The sequence below is a fragment of the Miniopterus schreibersii genome (genome assembly GCF_964146895.1).
Source record: "Miniopterus schreibersii genome assembly, chromosome: 1".
NCBI classification, from domain to species: domain Eukaryota; kingdom Metazoa; phylum Chordata; class Mammalia; order Chiroptera; family Miniopteridae; genus Miniopterus; species Miniopterus schreibersii.
In genome coordinates, this window is record NC_138101.1 from 127,591,839 (window position 1) to 127,610,135 (window position 18,297).

At 34.4% G+C, this 18,297-nt stretch overlaps 1 protein-coding gene and 1 pseudogene across 8 annotated transcripts in view; both read left to right on the forward strand.

Annotated features, from left to right (window-relative positions):
• The window catches only part of HEATR5A (HEAT repeat containing 5A), a 99,091-nt gene that overhangs the window by 50,645 nt on the left and 30,149 nt on the right, over positions 1-18,297 (forward strand). For 4 of the 7 annotated variants that reach the window (XM_081145986.1, XM_081145988.1, XM_081145987.1 and 1 more), the window contains 9 exons: positions 1,411-1,574; positions 1,661-1,836; positions 7,167-7,272; positions 7,855-8,045; positions 8,809-8,965; positions 11,528-11,717; positions 12,567-12,736; positions 15,198-15,224; positions 17,498-17,636. In XM_081145986.1, the coding sequence (XP_081002112.1) occupies positions 1,411-1,574; positions 1,661-1,836; positions 7,167-7,272; positions 7,855-8,045; positions 8,809-8,965; positions 11,528-11,717; positions 12,567-12,736; positions 15,198-15,224; positions 17,498-17,636 (1,320 nt within the window). The remainder of the gene's footprint in view (positions 1-1,410; positions 1,575-1,660; positions 1,837-7,166; positions 7,273-7,854; positions 8,046-8,808; positions 8,966-11,527; positions 11,718-12,566; positions 12,737-15,197; positions 15,225-17,497; positions 17,637-18,297) is intronic. The other 3 variants (XM_081145989.1, XM_081145991.1, XM_081145990.1) reach the window with 1 other exon arrangement.
• Positions 2,252-2,773, forward strand: LOC308564172 (large ribosomal subunit protein uL22 pseudogene; annotated as a pseudogene). The gene has a single exon. The product of its transcript is annotated as a large ribosomal subunit protein uL22 pseudogene (transcript).

An 18,297-nucleotide genomic window follows, 5' to 3' on the forward strand; every position in this document is an offset into this window, starting at 1 on the left:
ATTTGTTGTTACTACTTTTATTGCTACTAATGATACAGAAAATGATGGTAGGTGAACCCTTCCTAACTCATCCTGCCACTTCTAAATAGACATCACCCCAGTCTTTATTTTGCCCTGACGTTGTTGCTCAAATACTTACAAAAGTGAATGTTTCTCTAAGATGGTTTTTACTCATTCCTGAAGTACTTAAAATGCCACTGGCAAAGCCATTTATGCTCTGGGTGGATAAAGTTTCCTATTGATAATCTACTAGAAATTGGGATAAATATCTTTGATATGGTAATTTAGGTCAATGTGATAAATGAACCAATTTTTCAAAAATATTTATATAAGAGAGACAGCCATACCTTGTCTCATGTCTTATCATCACAATGCCACCTGTGGACTAGCTTGGCCCCCAAAACAGACTAAAAAAAGAATCCTCTCTAATCCAAGTTCCAAATTACAAAAAAACACAGATGGTAGAGGAATAAATTAAACTGCACTGAGAGTGGAGTATATAATCATAAAAATCCAGGCTGTAGAAACTTCTACAGAACAGATCATCTCATTTCTTCAAATAAATTACAAGAGGGGAAAGTAGAGGGAATAACTTTACATTGAGAGAAACTTAACATATATCAACTGGCTACTACATGTAGACTTGACTTAGAACTTGATTCAAACATAAAAACAAAGGCATTCGAGACCATCGAAAATTTAAACGCTAAATTGGGTGTTCAGTGGTTTTTAAAACATGATATTATGATAATGAATTGTTTAAAATGTCCTTAACTTTAGTGATATACAATGAAATATTTATAGATGAAATTATATTCTTTCTAGGGTTTGCTTCAAAGTAATGTGGGGAATGGTGAGATAGTAAAGTGGGGGGGTGGTATAGGTGAAACAAGACTGATCCATCCACCGGGTCAAGATGAATGACAGTCATATGCTAGGCAGTGGGGAGTTGCGGTGTCGTAATACTATTTTATCTGGTTTTGTATCTGAAATTTTCCACGATAAAAACATATCTAATGCTCATAAAATTTTTTGAGGCTATCTTTTTTTTTTTAACAAATATCATTTATCTGCTTTTGTATATATTTATCTTTTTTCATTCTGTTTTTGTACTTTATTTCATTTTATTTAAAGTGATGGTCGTATTTACTCAGTATCATAAGGTTTACACACACATATATTGAGATGTCTTTTCATTGTCCAGTCAGCCTGGCAACCAGCAGCACATAGTTGAGCAATTCGTTTGTAGGGCATTTTTCCAGGATGAGATATATAATCTTTGGCTGTGATAGGTTAAAATTAGCCAATGTGTAGATTAAAGCTCAACCTGGGCTTTTATTAACCCCATACTCTAACCAGTTAACTGCTATTACTAAATTGCTAATTGTTCTTTTTTCTGTGACTCAACAGGACACCTCTGTGCTATCCTCAAAGAGCTGGCTGCTGACTTGACTGGCCCTGATACGCAAGTGGCAGCATCCACGTTTTTACTTCCACCTCTCTGTCATCAGGATGATCTTTTGTTATTAAGTCCTTTGCTACAAGAGACTGACCATAGATTTATTGAGGAACAGGTATGGTCATTTTTCAATAACTTTTGGCTTTATCCCATGTATGAACAGTTGTTTTAAAACCTTATATATAATTTTTTTTTTTTTAGCTCCTGCTTAATAATGGTATTGCTTGTGGAAGTCTCGAGTATGACCCCTATTCTATTTGTGAGAAAGACATAGAGGGAGATTCTGTGCCTAAGCCCCTACCTCCAGCACTATCAGTGATTAGCTCTGCAGTCAAGCTCTTTGGAGTTATATGTGCTCATGTGGGAGAAGCTCAAAGGTAAACCATCTTCAGTAGTTCACTTACCCTGAAATAAATAGTTTACTTATCCTGAAATGTAATATTTTCAGACTGGAAATTGGTTCAGTGACTGCATAATATACAACTGGTGGCTAAGAAGAATGTCATCAGTTCTCATTAATATATAAAGCTTCTTACAGATAACAGATGAAGGTAAGATGCTATCTCTTGTTTACTTATTTACCTGGTTAATATTTAATAAGCAAGTAAGGTAACAATTAAATTAAGTGATTTAATTAAACTAACAGTTGATAGACACTATTGTGGATACAATACTTAACCCACAGTTAGTTTATTATCTACCTGAAAATAAAACTGAAAACTCAGTGGCACAAGAACATTGATTTCTCTTCCTGAAAGTGGCCTGAGGTGACCTCTGAAAATTTACTATTCACTTAACCCAGAAAACCCCACCAAATCAGCAAACCAAGAGGTTCAGATCTTCGTGTTCACTTTGAGAACACTTGTGAAACTGCCCAGGCCATCAAGGGTATGCATGTCTGAAAAACCACCAGGTGTCTAAAGGATGTCACTTTAGAGAAGCAATGTGTGCTATTCCATCATTGCAATGGTGGAGTTGGTAGGTGTGCCCAGGCCAAAAAGAGGGTCAGTGGCCCGAAAAGAGTGCTGAGTTTTCGCTGTACATGCTTAAAAATACATGGAGTAATACTGAATGTAAGAGTTTAGATGTAGATTCTCTGGTCATTGAGCACATCCAGGTGAACAAAGCTCCCAAGATTTAGTGTAGAACTTACAGAGCTCATGGGTGGATTAACCCACACAGGAGCTCTCCCTGCCACACTGAGCTGATCCTGATTGTTCCTAAACCAGAAGAGGAGGCTGACAGAAGAAAAAGATATCCCAGAAGAAACTGAACACAAACTTAGGGCCTGAGAGTAAATTCAGCATAAAATAAATGCTGGTAAAAGTTTTAAAAAAACAACATTGATTTATGAGCTCTTGGCACAAGGAAAAGCGCTGGTTTTCTGCTTAAATTAGGTCTCATAGGCTTTCTTACTGTGGAGGCTTATTGGAGCCAATATCAGTCCAGGCATTAGTCTTCAGTTTGAGGAATTTCAGTTCACTCAAAATGAATCTTGGTTTTGTCCGGCCAGGCGTGGCTCAGCAGTTGAGCGTCGACCTAGCAGGAGATCATAGTTGATCATAGTTTGATTCCTGGTCAGGGCACAAGCCCGGGTTGCGGGATGGATCCCCATTATGGGGCGTGCAGGAGGCAGCCAATCAATGACTCTCATCATTGATGTTTCTATCTCTCTCTCTCCCTCTCGTTTCCTCTCTCTGAAATCAATAAAGATATATTAGGGGGAAAAAAAAGCTGTGATACTCAATGAGAAATCATTATCAAACGTTGAGTTTTCAAAACCAAAATTCATTGTTTATTTTTTAAATATATCTTTATTGACTTCAGAGAGAGGAAGGGAGAGGGAGAAAGACAGAAACATCAATGATGAGAGTCATTGATCGCCTGCCTCCTGCACTCCCCCAACTGGGGATCGAGTCTGCAACCCGGGCTTGTGCCCTGACCAGGAATCAAACCGTGATCTCCTGGATCCTAGGTCAGTGCTCAACTGCTGAGCCATGCCTGGCCAGGCATAGCTGCTTAATTGATAACTAAGGATAATACCATTCTTTTTTTTCTTTTTTAAATGAGGATTTTTTATTCAGTGAATTTTGAAGAAGTTAATAGATGTGACAAGAAATAAAGAAATCAGGGCTATTGGGGACCATGAGGACAGAAAGCATGTACTTGAAGCTTTTCTCTCTCTTCCTATTTCTTTTTGGTTTCATTGCTTCATGTGACTGCAAAACAGCCACAGAAGCTGTAGGTTTTTTGACTTGCAAATTTGTGACCTGAGAGGTAATAGGTTTTTCTCACAAACTAGTGCTAGAACAAGTCCATTGAAGAATTTTTAAGTCTCATTTGGATCACTTACCAAATGAAAAAAGAGATATTCTCCTGTCCTTCGGACAAGGGTAAGTCGTCATTAAAATGGTGGGGAGATCATTGTGGAAATTCCAGATCAAAAGATGATGCAAACCAATGAAAATGAAGCCATGTGCCAGAAAATCTATGATTCCAGAAGTGAGAGCCAGGTTTCAACCCTCAGCTGCAGCTGGAAGAGATATTGGATTGGACAAAAAGAAAGTACAAAAACCTCTCATGAAAATAGAAGGACGTAAATAGAAATAATAAATAAATACACTTTACAGTAAATAAAGGTATATTTCAGAGTCACATATATATTATATGAAAGTAGGAAGCTATGAGTTTAATAAATAATGCAATAAGTGGTCCTTTGTAACAGCTCTTTAGTAAATGTAATTAAGAAGGCAAGAAAACACATTCAGTATTTGAAAGAAGTAAATATATCTACGGGCAAAGAGGAGATCAAAAAATAATTATTTTCTGAAAATTTAGAAAACTAAGATGTGGTGCCATACGAAGCTCTAGGCTTCGTTTATGGATCTGAAGCTCCAAAGAATAACTCAGATTTGACTGTCTTTTTTTATCTGCCTCTTACCCCAAACTCATTACAAAAAATGTCTACTTCTGTTCACCTAAGAATCCCCTAGGGGTGTCTCATGTGCATTTGTACCTAACCACAAGTCCAGTAAGCTGTCTGGCTAGTGACTGCCCAACATTGGCTATTTCTTTCCTTTTCTGGTCTTCTGTTGAGTACTGTTGGCCACTGAACTTCACTGTCTTCTAGCAGGGACTGGAGTCTCTGGACATTTTCCAAGGATTGTACCATTCTTGGAGATTAAAAAGCACTACTCATGTCCACTATCCAGAAAATTCAGTTTTTATCTGAGATACTAAAGGGAAGTGAATCTTTCCTATAGGCTACACTGGTCCACAATTTACAAATTATTAACTATTGTCATTCAATCATCTCCCCCCCCCCCCATCTCTATCTCTCTATGATACTGGACCAACAATAATGGGTTTGACTAGATCATAGCTTTTTTTATCATTTTATCTAGTTATGTCTTCCACTTATGTAGGGAATTTACCTTTGTCTCTTGATGAAGATGCACAAATATATTTGAGTCTTGTTGGCAACACATTTCTGAAACAGGTCTTTCAGTGGATAGAAAAGTGAATAAAATTTATGTAATTTTTAATAGCTTCATGTCATTTTATTTAAAATGGTAGCATTAAGGTATACACACACAGACACACAAACTTTGAGATGTCTTTTCAGAGCTTTAATGTCAAAAGGTGTTGTTTTCCTCAAATTTATTTGTAGCGTATAGCTCCCTGTGTATACTGTATCTATAAAGTTTTGGTTATAAGATATTTAAGACAACATATGACTGAATTATAAATGAATGCTATGGCACTAAAAGATGAGAGGAAAATCATAGTGGTCTGAGATATTCAAAGATGAATTGATGGAGAAGATGAGATTTGAACTAGTCTGTATCTGTACTATTTTATACAGCATACAGTTAATTTAAAATAATTCATTTGAACTAATACAGCTAACTACATTGGATAAAACATTTACCTTGTGGGTAAGTGATTTATATTAAGCATGTTCTTAAATGGCTCCACTCTTTTTGTTAAATCTAAGGTAAAAAGTGAAAAAGAAAAGAATATACTTCTTACAAGCTTTCTTTTTAAAAAAATGATTTTATCATCACTTATCCTTGTCCCTTCAGAAACTATAATAACTAATATTTTAACTTTGTCTTATATGGGAAGTCACGAATATTGATTTATAATAACATTTATTTTGTTTAATTATAAAAGTAATACATACTCATGGAAGATTTAGAAAATACAAAAAAGTAAAATATAAATAAAAAGTTTAACTCACACCCTGGTCAAGTGGCTCAGTTGGTTGGGGTGTCATCCCATGCACCGAAGAGGTTGCAGGTTTGATTCCCAGTTGGCACATTCCTAGGTTGTGGGTTTGATCCCCGGTGGGGGTGTATATGGGAGGCAGCCAATCAGTGTCTCTCTCACATTATGTCTCTCTCTCTCTCCCCCTTCCTCTCTCTAAAATAGTCAGTAAAAAGCATATCCTCAGGTGACGGTTAAAAAAAATTTCACCTCCAAAAAAAGTGACTTTATTACTCCCCTAGAGAAGTTTTTCTTTTCAGATTTATTGTCCAATTGTAGCTTCAAAAAAAGAGTTTTTATTTTGTTTAAATTTTATTGGACTTTAAAATGTGCTATGTTTTTTTATACCACCTGTATTTGTTAAAATTATATATATGCAGAATGAATATTCAAAGGAGGGGAGGTTTTGTTTAATAAAAAAGTTGAGCCCGGACGGGCGTGGCTCAGCAGTTGCACATCGACCTAGGATCCAGGCGATTGGGGTTCGATTCCCGGTCAGGGCACATGCCCGGGTTGCGGGCTCGATCCCCAGTTGAGGGTGTGCAGGAGGCAGCCGATCAATGACTCTCTTATCATTGATGTTTCTATCTCTCTCCCTCTCCCTTCCTCTCTCTGAAATCAATAAAGGTGTGTGTGTTTTTAAAGTACAAATTGGCAGTTACAGAATAGTCATGAGGATGTAAACTATGGTATAGCATAGAGAATACAGTCAATAACTATGTATGGTACCAGGTGGGTACTAGACTTACCACTTCATAAGTTATATAATGTCTAACCTCTATGCTGTATACCTCTGAAACTAATATAATGTTGAATGTCAACTGGAGATCTCCTTTAGGATTTGGGATTAAAAGACGGAGAAAAAAATTGGAGGGTCTGTCAGTCCTGGATACAGTCAGGAGAAAATGGGAAAAGCACGAGTTAATATTGTGTTGTATAGCGTATGATCCCAAGTACATTTTTAAAGTATAGTTGGGGATTCATCTATTTTTAATACTTCTCATTAAATATAGATGACATAAGTTGGTGCTGTCTTTAAAATGAAGCAATGTATTTGAATCCAATTAAGTTCTGTTATTAAGAACAAAAAATTTATGCAATAACTTCTGAGATATCCTTTTAGAAAATAATTGCTGAAATAGCTGGATTTGCCCAGGTAAATCTTTATTAAGTGATACATACATTTGTTGTTGTTTTTAAAAAAATAATACTTCTCCCCCACTGTCAGAATGACACATAATTAAAATATTTTTGCATTGGTTATACTTTTTTTTCCAAAAATGCTTCCTGTGTTCAGCATTTTAGTAGTACTAACAAAATAATGCAACAAAACAAATTAGCAGTAGATACTTAGTACTGCCCATTGGCTTACTTTATCTTGATTAACAAATATACTATCTTTTCTATTTACTTTTAAATATTTTGTTTCTGATTTTAGGCTTCTTATATTGGAACAGCTTTTGAACAGTGTAAAGCACACAAAAGGAGCTCGTCAACAAGTAGTTCAGTTACATGTTGTTTCCTCAGTTTCTAGTTTCTTGAAGGTAATTCTGTGTTTTAAAAATTCACTTTTGCTTCATTTTTTTTTTTCAATGTATGGTCAACTAGGCTAGAGGAGGGGCTCTTGCTGTTTTTACCCCCAATTTTTCTTAATCTGATGAAAATGTTTAATGATTTATAATTTCCTTTTTACTTTTTCTCCATATCAAACTTGTTAGTCAGATAATCTTGTATTAGAGCCATGCCTTAACCTACTAAGCCTAATATCCTAGACCAGGGATTGGCAGACTATGGCCTATAGACCAAATCTGGCTCGTTGTTAACATTTATAACTTATTGTTTCTAAATAAAATAGTGTAGGCTTCATTAGTTATGTATTTTACAGAAAGTCCTTATTAATAGTCTTCTGAGCACATATACACTACAGTGATAATTGGTAATTGAGTTCTAAAGTACTTTGTCACAAAAATCAAATTATGTTTGTACGTTCAGTAGAGTTTTTGTGTTCTGATTTTTTTTTAAGTAGTAATCCAAGTATGAACATATTTGACTAACCAGAATATATATTCCAAATAAGGTAAAATTCACTACAATTGTAAGTTTGGATTGTCCTTTACATATTTCAGTATGTGGCTGACTCCAAGGGAAGTTTGGGTCCAGAAGAAATGAGACGACCTGCCCTAGCATTAGTGATGGGAGCCTTAGAAAGTCCCAGCCCCCTCTTGAGATGTGCAGCTGCAGAGGCGTGGGCTAGGTTAGCCCAAGTGGTTGGTGATGGGCCTTTTACTGCTTCATTAGCTCAAGTTAGTTTTGACAAGTAAGTGAATTTCTCATTTAATACTCCTAGATTATGTGTCAAAACTGGGTAGAGAAGATTGTTAGTACTGCCCTGCCTACTTTAAGAATGTTAAGGTAAATGAGATAATAGGTAAGAAAATAATGAAAAAATAAAATAACCACAAGTAAAAGTTTATGATTTGATTAGTAATATAAATAGATAAAGTTATATTAGTGGTGGTGGTAGAAATGCAGGCAGCACTCTGACCTTCTAGACTACTGAATATGTGTGTCTGATTTGGTTAAGGGTCTGGAGTCAGATTGCTAATTTGGTTCAAATCCCAACTCTTCCATTTTAGTTGGTTCCTTTGTAAGAGTTACTTTGGGTATTATATTTGGTTTCCTCGTGTGTAAAAAGGAATTGATAATAGTATGAATCTCAGGCTTATTGGGATGATCAAAGGACTAAATGTAAAGCACTTAAATTAGCACACAATACATAAGAAAAATTCCTAATATGTATTTTCTCCACTGTAGTTAAGTTTAAAATCAAAGTTCTTGAGTTGAACTCTCTATATGGAATTAAAGTATCTCAGCAATGTGAATTTTTAAAATGTAATTTAATAAATGCCCTTTGTATAAATTTAGTGTATATATATCTCTGAAAGACATTGCAATTGTTTTTACTTAAATAATCATTAATAATATAAAGACATTTTTATTTAAAATGTTTTTCTTTGCAAGATACCTATCTGGTTATTTCATAATTTTTTTATCAGTTATTTTTATTTCCATAATTACAGACTGAAATCAGCAAGGGACGTGGTTACCAGAACAGGGCATTCATTGGCTTTGGCATCCCTCCATAGGTATTTAGGAGGAATAAGTTCTCAACATTTGAATTCTTGTGTGGGAATCCTTTATACTTTGTCTCAGGACAGCACTTCTCCTGATGTGCAGGTAAGCACCCCCCATGTGATATCCTCCTTGAAATTCATGATTTGCAAATTATGTTCTTATTGACCATTAGTTATTTGTAACTAATTCCCCTCTCAGAGTAAATATCAAAGCCATTTTTAACCATGATGAAATTTTAAAATTTAAATCTCACTATTTTTACTTCATGATCAGCGTCTAAAGTTTAATATATCTTTCTGAGAATGAATCTGCCTGCCATCTTAATGATAACATCTACTGTTTTGGAGAGGTACCAGGCATTGTATTACATTTTTCTACACATTAATATATATTATCCTCACAGTAATCTAGGGTGTATATTCCCATTATACAGAAAGGAATCTGAGGGTAACAGAAACTAAGTAACTCAGGTTAAGAACACAAGTCACAGACTCCATATCCATGTTCTTAACCACTTTACCATATTGTTGAACATAGCTTACCCATTTCTGTCAAAATCATTATTTTCCTGATATTTAGTCAAATCTTGAATGATTGGGTGTTCTTCCTGCTCTTTTGCTCCTCTTATCTTTGTTTCCTGTCTTTTTTTTAAATTTAATTTATTGATTTGGGGTGGGGGGAGGAGAGAAACATTGATTTGTTGCTCCACCTATTGATACATTCACTGGCTGCCTCCTATATGCACCCTGACTGGGGATCGAACCCAGAACCTTGACACATCGGGACAACGCTCCAGCCAAGTGAGCAACCCAGCCAGGGCTTGGGTGTGTCTTTATTTACTGTAGTAACCTCCTACCTGGTCACTGTACTCAGGTTCTTTTCAACTCTCCCTAGATATGGAGCCAAATTTGTTTTCCTGAAACTCTTTCATCTTGCCATTCTGTACTGAAAAGCTGAAAACCTGTTTATTGCTTCTAAATCAACTTCGTATTCAAGTTTCATCAGCTCACCCAGGAACCTTTTCTCTTATTACCCCAAAGTATTCGTATTCTCCTATAGATGATCTTCTACTTTTTCCCCACACGTGTCATTCTCATATCCGCACTTCTGTTTTTCCGGTTGATCTTTTCCCTATTTCTATGGGATCCTAAAATTTTTACTATTTTACGATCCAGTTGAACCACCTTCTTGTCAAACTTCAGTATCCCTCATCCACAAAAAGCTTTCATTCTTTGAATTACCAAGTCATCTAGTACTGGATTGAGTTGACTAATAAGGTGTTCTATTCTTTCACCCTTCCTTTAGTACAGTACTTTTTCCTTCTATTTGTTATATTTCTCTTCTTATTCAAGAAGCCTGTTCTGAATGTACATACTTTTATATTGAATACTTTCTGTTGATTAATTTAAATGCTTCTTTCTTTGGCTTCTATTGTCATCAAATCTGACTCTTGATTGCTGCTCTCTCTCAGTTAACTGTTCATTTTTGTAGCATTTAAAGTACTATAAGCTTTCTTATGCATCCATTGACAAAAGGAGTAAACCTTTCTAAGTTGATTTCCTGAAGGAAGAACTTTTTATATACTTCTTGTTTTGGAAAATTCAAACATATGTAAAAGTTGAGAGTGTTCTGTAAGGAACCTGTTATACCCATTATCCAACTTCAGTGGCTATCAGTATATGACCAGTCTTCTTTCATTTAAACCAGAGTTGGAAAATTTATTCTGTAAAGGGTCAGATAGTAAGTTATTTAGGCATTACATATAGTTTCTGCCACTGCTCAATTCTATTGTAGCAGGAAAGCAGCCATAAACAAATGAGCATAATTGTGTTTCAATAAAACTTTATTAAAAACAGGTGGCAGACTAGATTTGGCTTGAGGGCATTTTGTTTAATATGTAAATATATTTTTAATATATTTATATATGAAATATATATTTTTATATATTTGCAAATATATTTATTTTATAAATATATTTATAAAAGTCCACCTGTCATAGTGTTCATCTCTGTGAGTAAAGTCTCAAAATGAATACAATGTATCCAAGACCTAGGTTAATAAACAGAACATTATCAGTACCCCAAACACTGTCCTCATGTTCTTTTCTAGTTACTACCTGTCCCACCAAGGATAACCAGTATCCTAATTTGCAACAGCACATGTTAGTTTTGCCTGCTTTTATGTATTTTATATCAGTGGAATCATATGGTATGTACTCTTTCATGTCTGGCTTTCTTCAACATTGTGTTTGAGAGATTTGTTCATTTTACTGCATGTAGTTGTAGATTTTGTTGAATCTTTTAAAAACTTGAATTTTCGTAGAGAATATAGGTTAAACAATAAACAATTTTCAATAAACTAGATTTAGTCCAAGCTGTTAGCTAAAGAACCAAACATTATCTTGGAATTCTTAGTGCTGAGATATGTCTAAATATACCATTCTAAATTAGATAATTGTCTCTCCGTTGTTTTTCACTGGATATTTAAGAAGAAAAAGTTTCTTAAACTTTTAAAGGTCTTCATTTCTTTTTCCAACTTAGAAGTAGCATACAAATACTTTACTTTGCAATTGCTTTATCACTTGCTTCAACAAAAGAATAATTCATTGTTTGATGTTTCTTAGTGCTGCTGTAACGTTTTAATTTTTTTTTTCTGCCTTCACAGACCTGGGCACTACACTCTCTATCACTGATCATTGATTCTGCTGGCCCACTCTATTATATGCATGTGGAACCTACCCTTTCTCTTATTATAATGTTGCTGTTAAATGTGCCTCCTACTCATGCTGAAGTTCACCAAAGTCTTGGTCGTTGTTTGAATGCCCTTATTACTACATTAGGTCCAGAGCTGCAAGGTATGCATAGCTGTTTTTGTGATGTTTTACATGAAAAATACACATATAAAAATGAATTCAGTTCCTATGACTGACTCAAATACTTGTCATTGAAGTGAAGTTTAACAGAATGCTCTATTCAGATATATCGGCAGAATGGTGAGAGGACTCAGGAAAACTTTGAATCCTGGATGATGACATGATGGGAAAATAACATAGAAACTATGATACTTAGTTTAAACTCTGTCACTGCTTAATTGGGTGACTTTGGGGAAATTCTTACATCTCTGGGCTTTGGTTTTCTCCTTTATGAAATGAGAGAAAAGTTGAAAAGCCTTTGTGATTGGCACATAGTAGGTGCTCAGTATTATATTTTGTTATATAAATGCCATTCAGTCTGATTCTCTTACCTTGGAAAGGCAAGGAGTACATATTTTAAAAGATTTGATATGTCCTAAAAATGCTCCTCTTAACAATTAAAATGACAGACATGAAGTAGAATAGTTTAAAACTCTTAATCTCTTTTAAGAAATAAATGACTACATCCAAAACCTCAGATATTCTGATCTGTTCAAATGCACATTGTATTTGAACTAATATAAGCAGGGCTAAGTTTATTAGCAATTTCTAATTCTACTTTTCATGAAAATTTGGTATTATCTACAAACAATCTTACGTTTTTCTTTGCGTAATGATTTGTGTTGCCATAAACCTTTCAGACTAAGAATAACTAATAATCATCTAAAAATCTTTCTGCTGGATTATCCTTGCTTTTGTAGAAGAAATTTATTTCACAAATTCTTAAATTTAAAATTGGAAAAATAATGATTTTATAAGCCAATTATTAAACACTTTCTGCTTTCATTTTAGGTAACAGTACTTCACTTTCTGCCTTAAGGACGTCCTGTCTGTTGGGTTGTGCAGTGATGCAAGATAACCCAGACTGCCTTGTTCAAGCTCAGGCCATCTCTTGCCTTCAGCAGCTTCATATGTTTGCTCCACGACATGTCAATTTGTCTAGCCTGGTCAGCTGCCTCTGTGTGAGTATAAAATTGCAAATGAGTTTTTAGTTTCCTTTATTGGAAACTTAGATTTATTCTCATTATTCTCTAGACTAGGTACAATAGCTATTTTCCCTCCCTTCTAGTCCTTTATGAGGGAATGGGGGCCAATTTTTATATAATCACATCTTAAACCTCTCCTGTATTGATTGTTATTCTCCCATTAATGTTGAGCTTAATGTTTGAAATTTTATTTATTAATCAGCAAGCATATATTGTGTGGCTTAAATGTCCCAGGTACTATAAATAGGACATGGAAAATTTTGTGGTAACATGTTTTCCCTCCTCTTCTTTCTCCATTCCAAATTATTCCATACAAAGTTCTTTGCACCCCAGAGGGGCATGTAACATTTTCCCTCAGTATTCTAACAGCATATGCATCCATGTCTTGGTTCTACTAATGTGTCTAATGAATATAGAAGGTGCTTCATAATCATCAGAGGTTTTAAGATTTATCTTGAGCATCACCAGTTTCTATCTGGACTTGCTTCAAAAATTGTTACGTTTGGAGTGAAAACTTTTTCTGCCCCTGCAGTGTTCATAGCACACTCCTATTAGTAACACGACAGCTGAGAATTATTACTTATGTAGACAGACCTTTCATTTTCAAACTTTAGGCAAAATATGCATCGTTTCAGACCTTGAAAGAACCTCAAACATCATTAAACCAGTCTTCTCAATAAAAAGATCAATTGAGGACCAAAAATTCAAATAATTTGACTAAGCAGTGGTAGCTATAAGTCTAGGATCCAGGTTCCTGAACTTCGTGGTCCAGTCCTCATTTCATTATTTCATACTGACTTTGTGGTTACGAATAGCTCCTAGCTCTGCCACCTCCTAGTTAGGTGGCCTTAGGGAAGTCCCGTAACCTCGTCCAGCCCAGCTCCCTTGTCTGTAAAACACAACAATTACACAGGATGCTGCCTATAAAGGCACATGTCCCAGGCACCAACCACTTACTAAGTAGCAGTTGTTTTTATTTTCTCAATATATACCTTAAACATAGATTATGTTACCTTCATATTGATTTTGAGATTCATAATCATGTAAGACTCTTAAAAAGAGGATATGACTGACTTTTCTGGTAGGAACTTTTGTTCCTGTCTGGAACCAAACATGTATTAGAGAAAATAGCACTTACTGGGAAAGGATTTTACCTTTACTACTCTACGACTTTTCCCTAGGATTATTGCTTTTCATGTTTGAAGAACCATTGCCAAAACCAATGATTGAAAAATATCCACTCCTTTACAAATTTCGCTCTCCATCTAAATACAATGATGCTGCCATTTTTTGTCTTTTTACATTATAGTAAGACATTCCCACTAACAGCCTTTTAAAATTTCTTTAAAATTCCTTTAACTTTACCTGAATTCATTTATTAAGTAAAGTTCATCCAGAAAGAAAGAGCAAGACTAACTACTAACCCTTGATGAATTAGATCTGATCAAACTCATTATTATTTTCCTAGATGAGAAAAATTACATTATAAAAAAGAATAGAGATTATTATCAAGTTTTTCTTGTGGATACATTCAGAGCAATTGAGAACATCGGAACTAACAATTACAAACCTTATTTATATTAGTCATGATATTTAAGCTGTAAAATGATTTTTTCTTACACAGAAATCATATTCAAAAACTGTCACTATAGTATATTAATTTTGTGTCTTAATATTTTCGTTATTAAAGCTTTTTATTCTAAACTTATTAGACTGAATTTAGTATTCTACTTTAGAGTATTCCCTGTAGTAAGGAAATTGCTTTTGTTTCCTATTTAACAACGTTATGATGCGATATTCTTTTCTACAAAGAATTTATTTAGCATGAAGTAATTACATATTAATTGAAACTCCCTAAATATTCAGAATACGTTTCATCATTAAGAAAGAATCTTAGTGGAAAGGACTTTATTCTAAGTGCATGCTTTTAACTTCTATTCTGAACTTAACCTTAGCTACACTAGCAGTTCTGAGTACTCTCAGTTTTAAAATTTGGCTTCCAAAAGTAAAAAAACAAATCTATAATTAACTTGTGATGAGATAAACCATTAACTTTGTCCCTTGCTGGACACCTGCTATGTGAATGCAATCCAGATCACTCCTCTCACACTCATGTCTACCTTATCTGGTTTTGTTACTGCAGCTTAATAGAGATCCCAAAGGAAAACCTAATCACACAGATGTACATTTTTTAATTATTCTATATTTTATATATTTGCATCTTGAATTGACTATTTTTAAGATCTTAGCTCAGCTCATATTTTAAGTGGGAAAATGAAGTATTTATGGCATATTTTTAAAACTGAAGCTAAGCCAGTTTTAACAATACAGCTCTGTCAACATTTGTATTTTAATTCTTAGCTGACTGTTGTCAAAGTCATCCTAGCATTTATCTTTTGGTTTTGTCTTGACTGGTCTGTCATTTGTTTTTGTGCAGGAAATCTTGTTGGATAATTCTGTGTTGGTAGGTCCCTGACCCTTGATTCCTAACTTTTTTGAGGTTTGCAGTGCTGTTTCTTTGTCAGTTTTTTGTGTTTTTTTTGGTTGTAGATGTTTTTATTTTCCTCTGCATCTATGTTTAAACTAACCATTAACGCAAAATCCAGTACGTGTAGCATGTTACATGGTGTTTATTTGATACCAGTGTAAAAAATCCTCCCTAACCTTCTCCAGCTGGTATATTCACTCCTTGCACTTAATTTTGCATCATTTTGATTTAATGTATTCATTTCAGAAAGGAATTGTAATAGCAGTTTTATTTAATTTCTATATTTTGCCTGTTTGGTCTGTTTGCCTTAACCCACTCTATTCCTCTTCCCATTATAAATGCTGGAGAATGACATGGAGATATTAAGCATCCCATTTTGCTTTGTGTGACAGCCTTCAGTCTTTTCCTACCAAACAAACAAAGAGTACTTTTAAGCATGCTTTTTCTAAAAGATTGACCAGCCTGAATAATGCTGCACCTGCCTTGTATTATATGCTTGTAAAACTCTAGTTAAAATAACTAGTAGATTCATTAACCGCTCTTTAAAACTGTCTTGTAGCGTGCTTTTTTTGTCATTGTTAAATACAGCTGTAATGTTGGGCATGAGTAAACTTAATGTTTTTACATTTTAACTTCTCTGTTATTCTGTGTACGAGCTTCTAACAACAGAATTCTTAATGACTGGAATGACATTACCTTGGGACTTTGTGAATGACATTTCTCTTTCCACTTTTTGATTTCATGATATGGCTTGAGGATATAATAGAATATATTTATAAAGCAGTTCCTGTGCATATGTTTCCCTGAGGATATAGTTACAAACTTTTTCTGTCTTTTGGCTACTGATGAAATTTAGGATTTAGCTTTCTTTGCATGTGTTTCTTCTTATAGATCAAAAAGCCAGCTTCCACCACCTACTCTTTTTCTCAGAATTTAGCCTCTGCTTTTTTCAGTAAACTTATCTACTACAGTCCTTTTTTCCCATATATGCCAGATCTAAAGATCACTATAAGAATTATGCCATTATTTCTCAAATTTTACTTGGAAAATTACTATTATAAGACACGTATTCATTGTCTTAAACCATACCAAACTGGTTTTTATTTTCATATTTAGAAAAAAATAAATTTCAAAAAAATCTACTTTATTTTACTTAGGAAATCACTGAGTAAGAATTTGTATCCAGAAACCTTTTGACTTTTTTCAATTGCTGATTTAAGATACATCACCAGTCATATTATTTACCATATCATTTACACAACCTATTGAGATTAACATTGTTTAAGCACTTCTAAGGAAAAAGAATATGTATGAGTTTGTCATTCTGAGCAGAAATATTCTGTATCTTTAAGATATACACATAAGATATATGTAGATCCATATACATGGGTATGGATCTACATATATGTACATAGGTATGCAAATATACATACATGTAAATAGTGCTATCTAGAATGTTTAGAGAGCATTTTTAGTGAATATGTTTTCTGAGTAAAATTCTTTCTGCCTTTATTTGAAAATGCATTTACTTACCCTGTATGGCATCTGAATAAAATACCATTGATAGAGATTTGCATTAATAATAACTAACATTTATTGAGCATTTACTATTTGCCAGGTCTTGTGCTGAGCACTTTTGCATGTTTCTCTGTGTTAACTTCGCAACATCCTTGTGAGATGAGTTTAGTGTTATCTGCATTTTACAAATGAGGAAATTAAGGCACAGAGAGGTTAAGTAACTTGCCCAAGTTCACACAGCTAGTAAGTGGTGGACCTAGGACTCAAACTGAGACAGTTTGACCCCAGAGCCTCCATTTTAACCAGTATATGATATTAGTTATATAGATTTGTATACATTTCTACTTAGAGAATCATAAAAAATTATAATATAGTTGCATGAGCACAAATGTATAAACTGCAGATAAAGTCTTTCTCAATTATATTTCTTTTATCTCAAAACTATTTTTGCTCTTATAAATTTTATGTCTTCTAACACTGTCAAGAGGCTTCTGCTTGGATTTGTTTATGAATATTGCATAATCGAGTACATGTATTACTCCTTAAGTTATTTTTAAGTTATATAATAAAAAATACATACTAGAATATTTGAATTTCTGTGTATTTAATAAGTTGCATCCAACCCAATGATGGGCTAAACAGAATCAGGAGGGGGTCCAGTGAATATCTGTTAGACTTACTGACTGCTAGCAAGAATTTTGGCTCTTTCAGTTCCCAAATGTATTTTTCAGGTGAATCTTTGTAGTCCCTATTTGTTATTGAGAAGAGCAGTACTGGCTTGTTTACGTCAGCTTGTGCAGAGAGAGGCAGCTGAAGTTTCAGAACATGCTGTTATGCTTGCTAAGGAGAGCAGAGAAGAGTTGACTCCAGGTAATTCTTTTTCTCAACATTATGTCCAGCTCAAGTGATTGTTTTAATCTTAAATCGTATGTGTAAACATGAATTTTAAAAATAAAATTTAAAAGTGAATATATAATGTCTTAAACCTGGTGCAAGAGACAATTGCTAGCAATTATTATCATTCCAACCAGTGACGATACTGGTTTAGAACCATAGTTCTCACGCTTAGGCCCCCAAACCAGCAACATCCACCTCACCTGGAAACTTGTCAGAAATGCAGACTATTCATTGGGTCCCATCCCAAATCTGCCAAACCAGAAATCTGGGAATAGGGCCCAACCATCTGTTATCTATGTTTTTCACAGTCCCTGTGTTAATGTATACTGAAGTTTGAGAGCCATTGGATTTAGAGCAAGTTTTTTCACGGTAGTCAGTTGAAATTGGATTTAGACAAGTAATTTATCATAGTGCGTCTCTTCCCCCAAAATCTCAGTAAAATTCACCATAGATGAGTCTGCTTCAAGTTAAAGGATTTTTATACCCCTTCTTCTATATTTTAGAGCTGAATTAGATGATTTCTTAGCCAGTAAGATTTAAGTATATTTCCCTTCATTTAAAAATTATGCGAGTAACCCAAACATGCATATAAATTCAAACAGCTTACAAAAATAGTAATGATATCATACTTTTG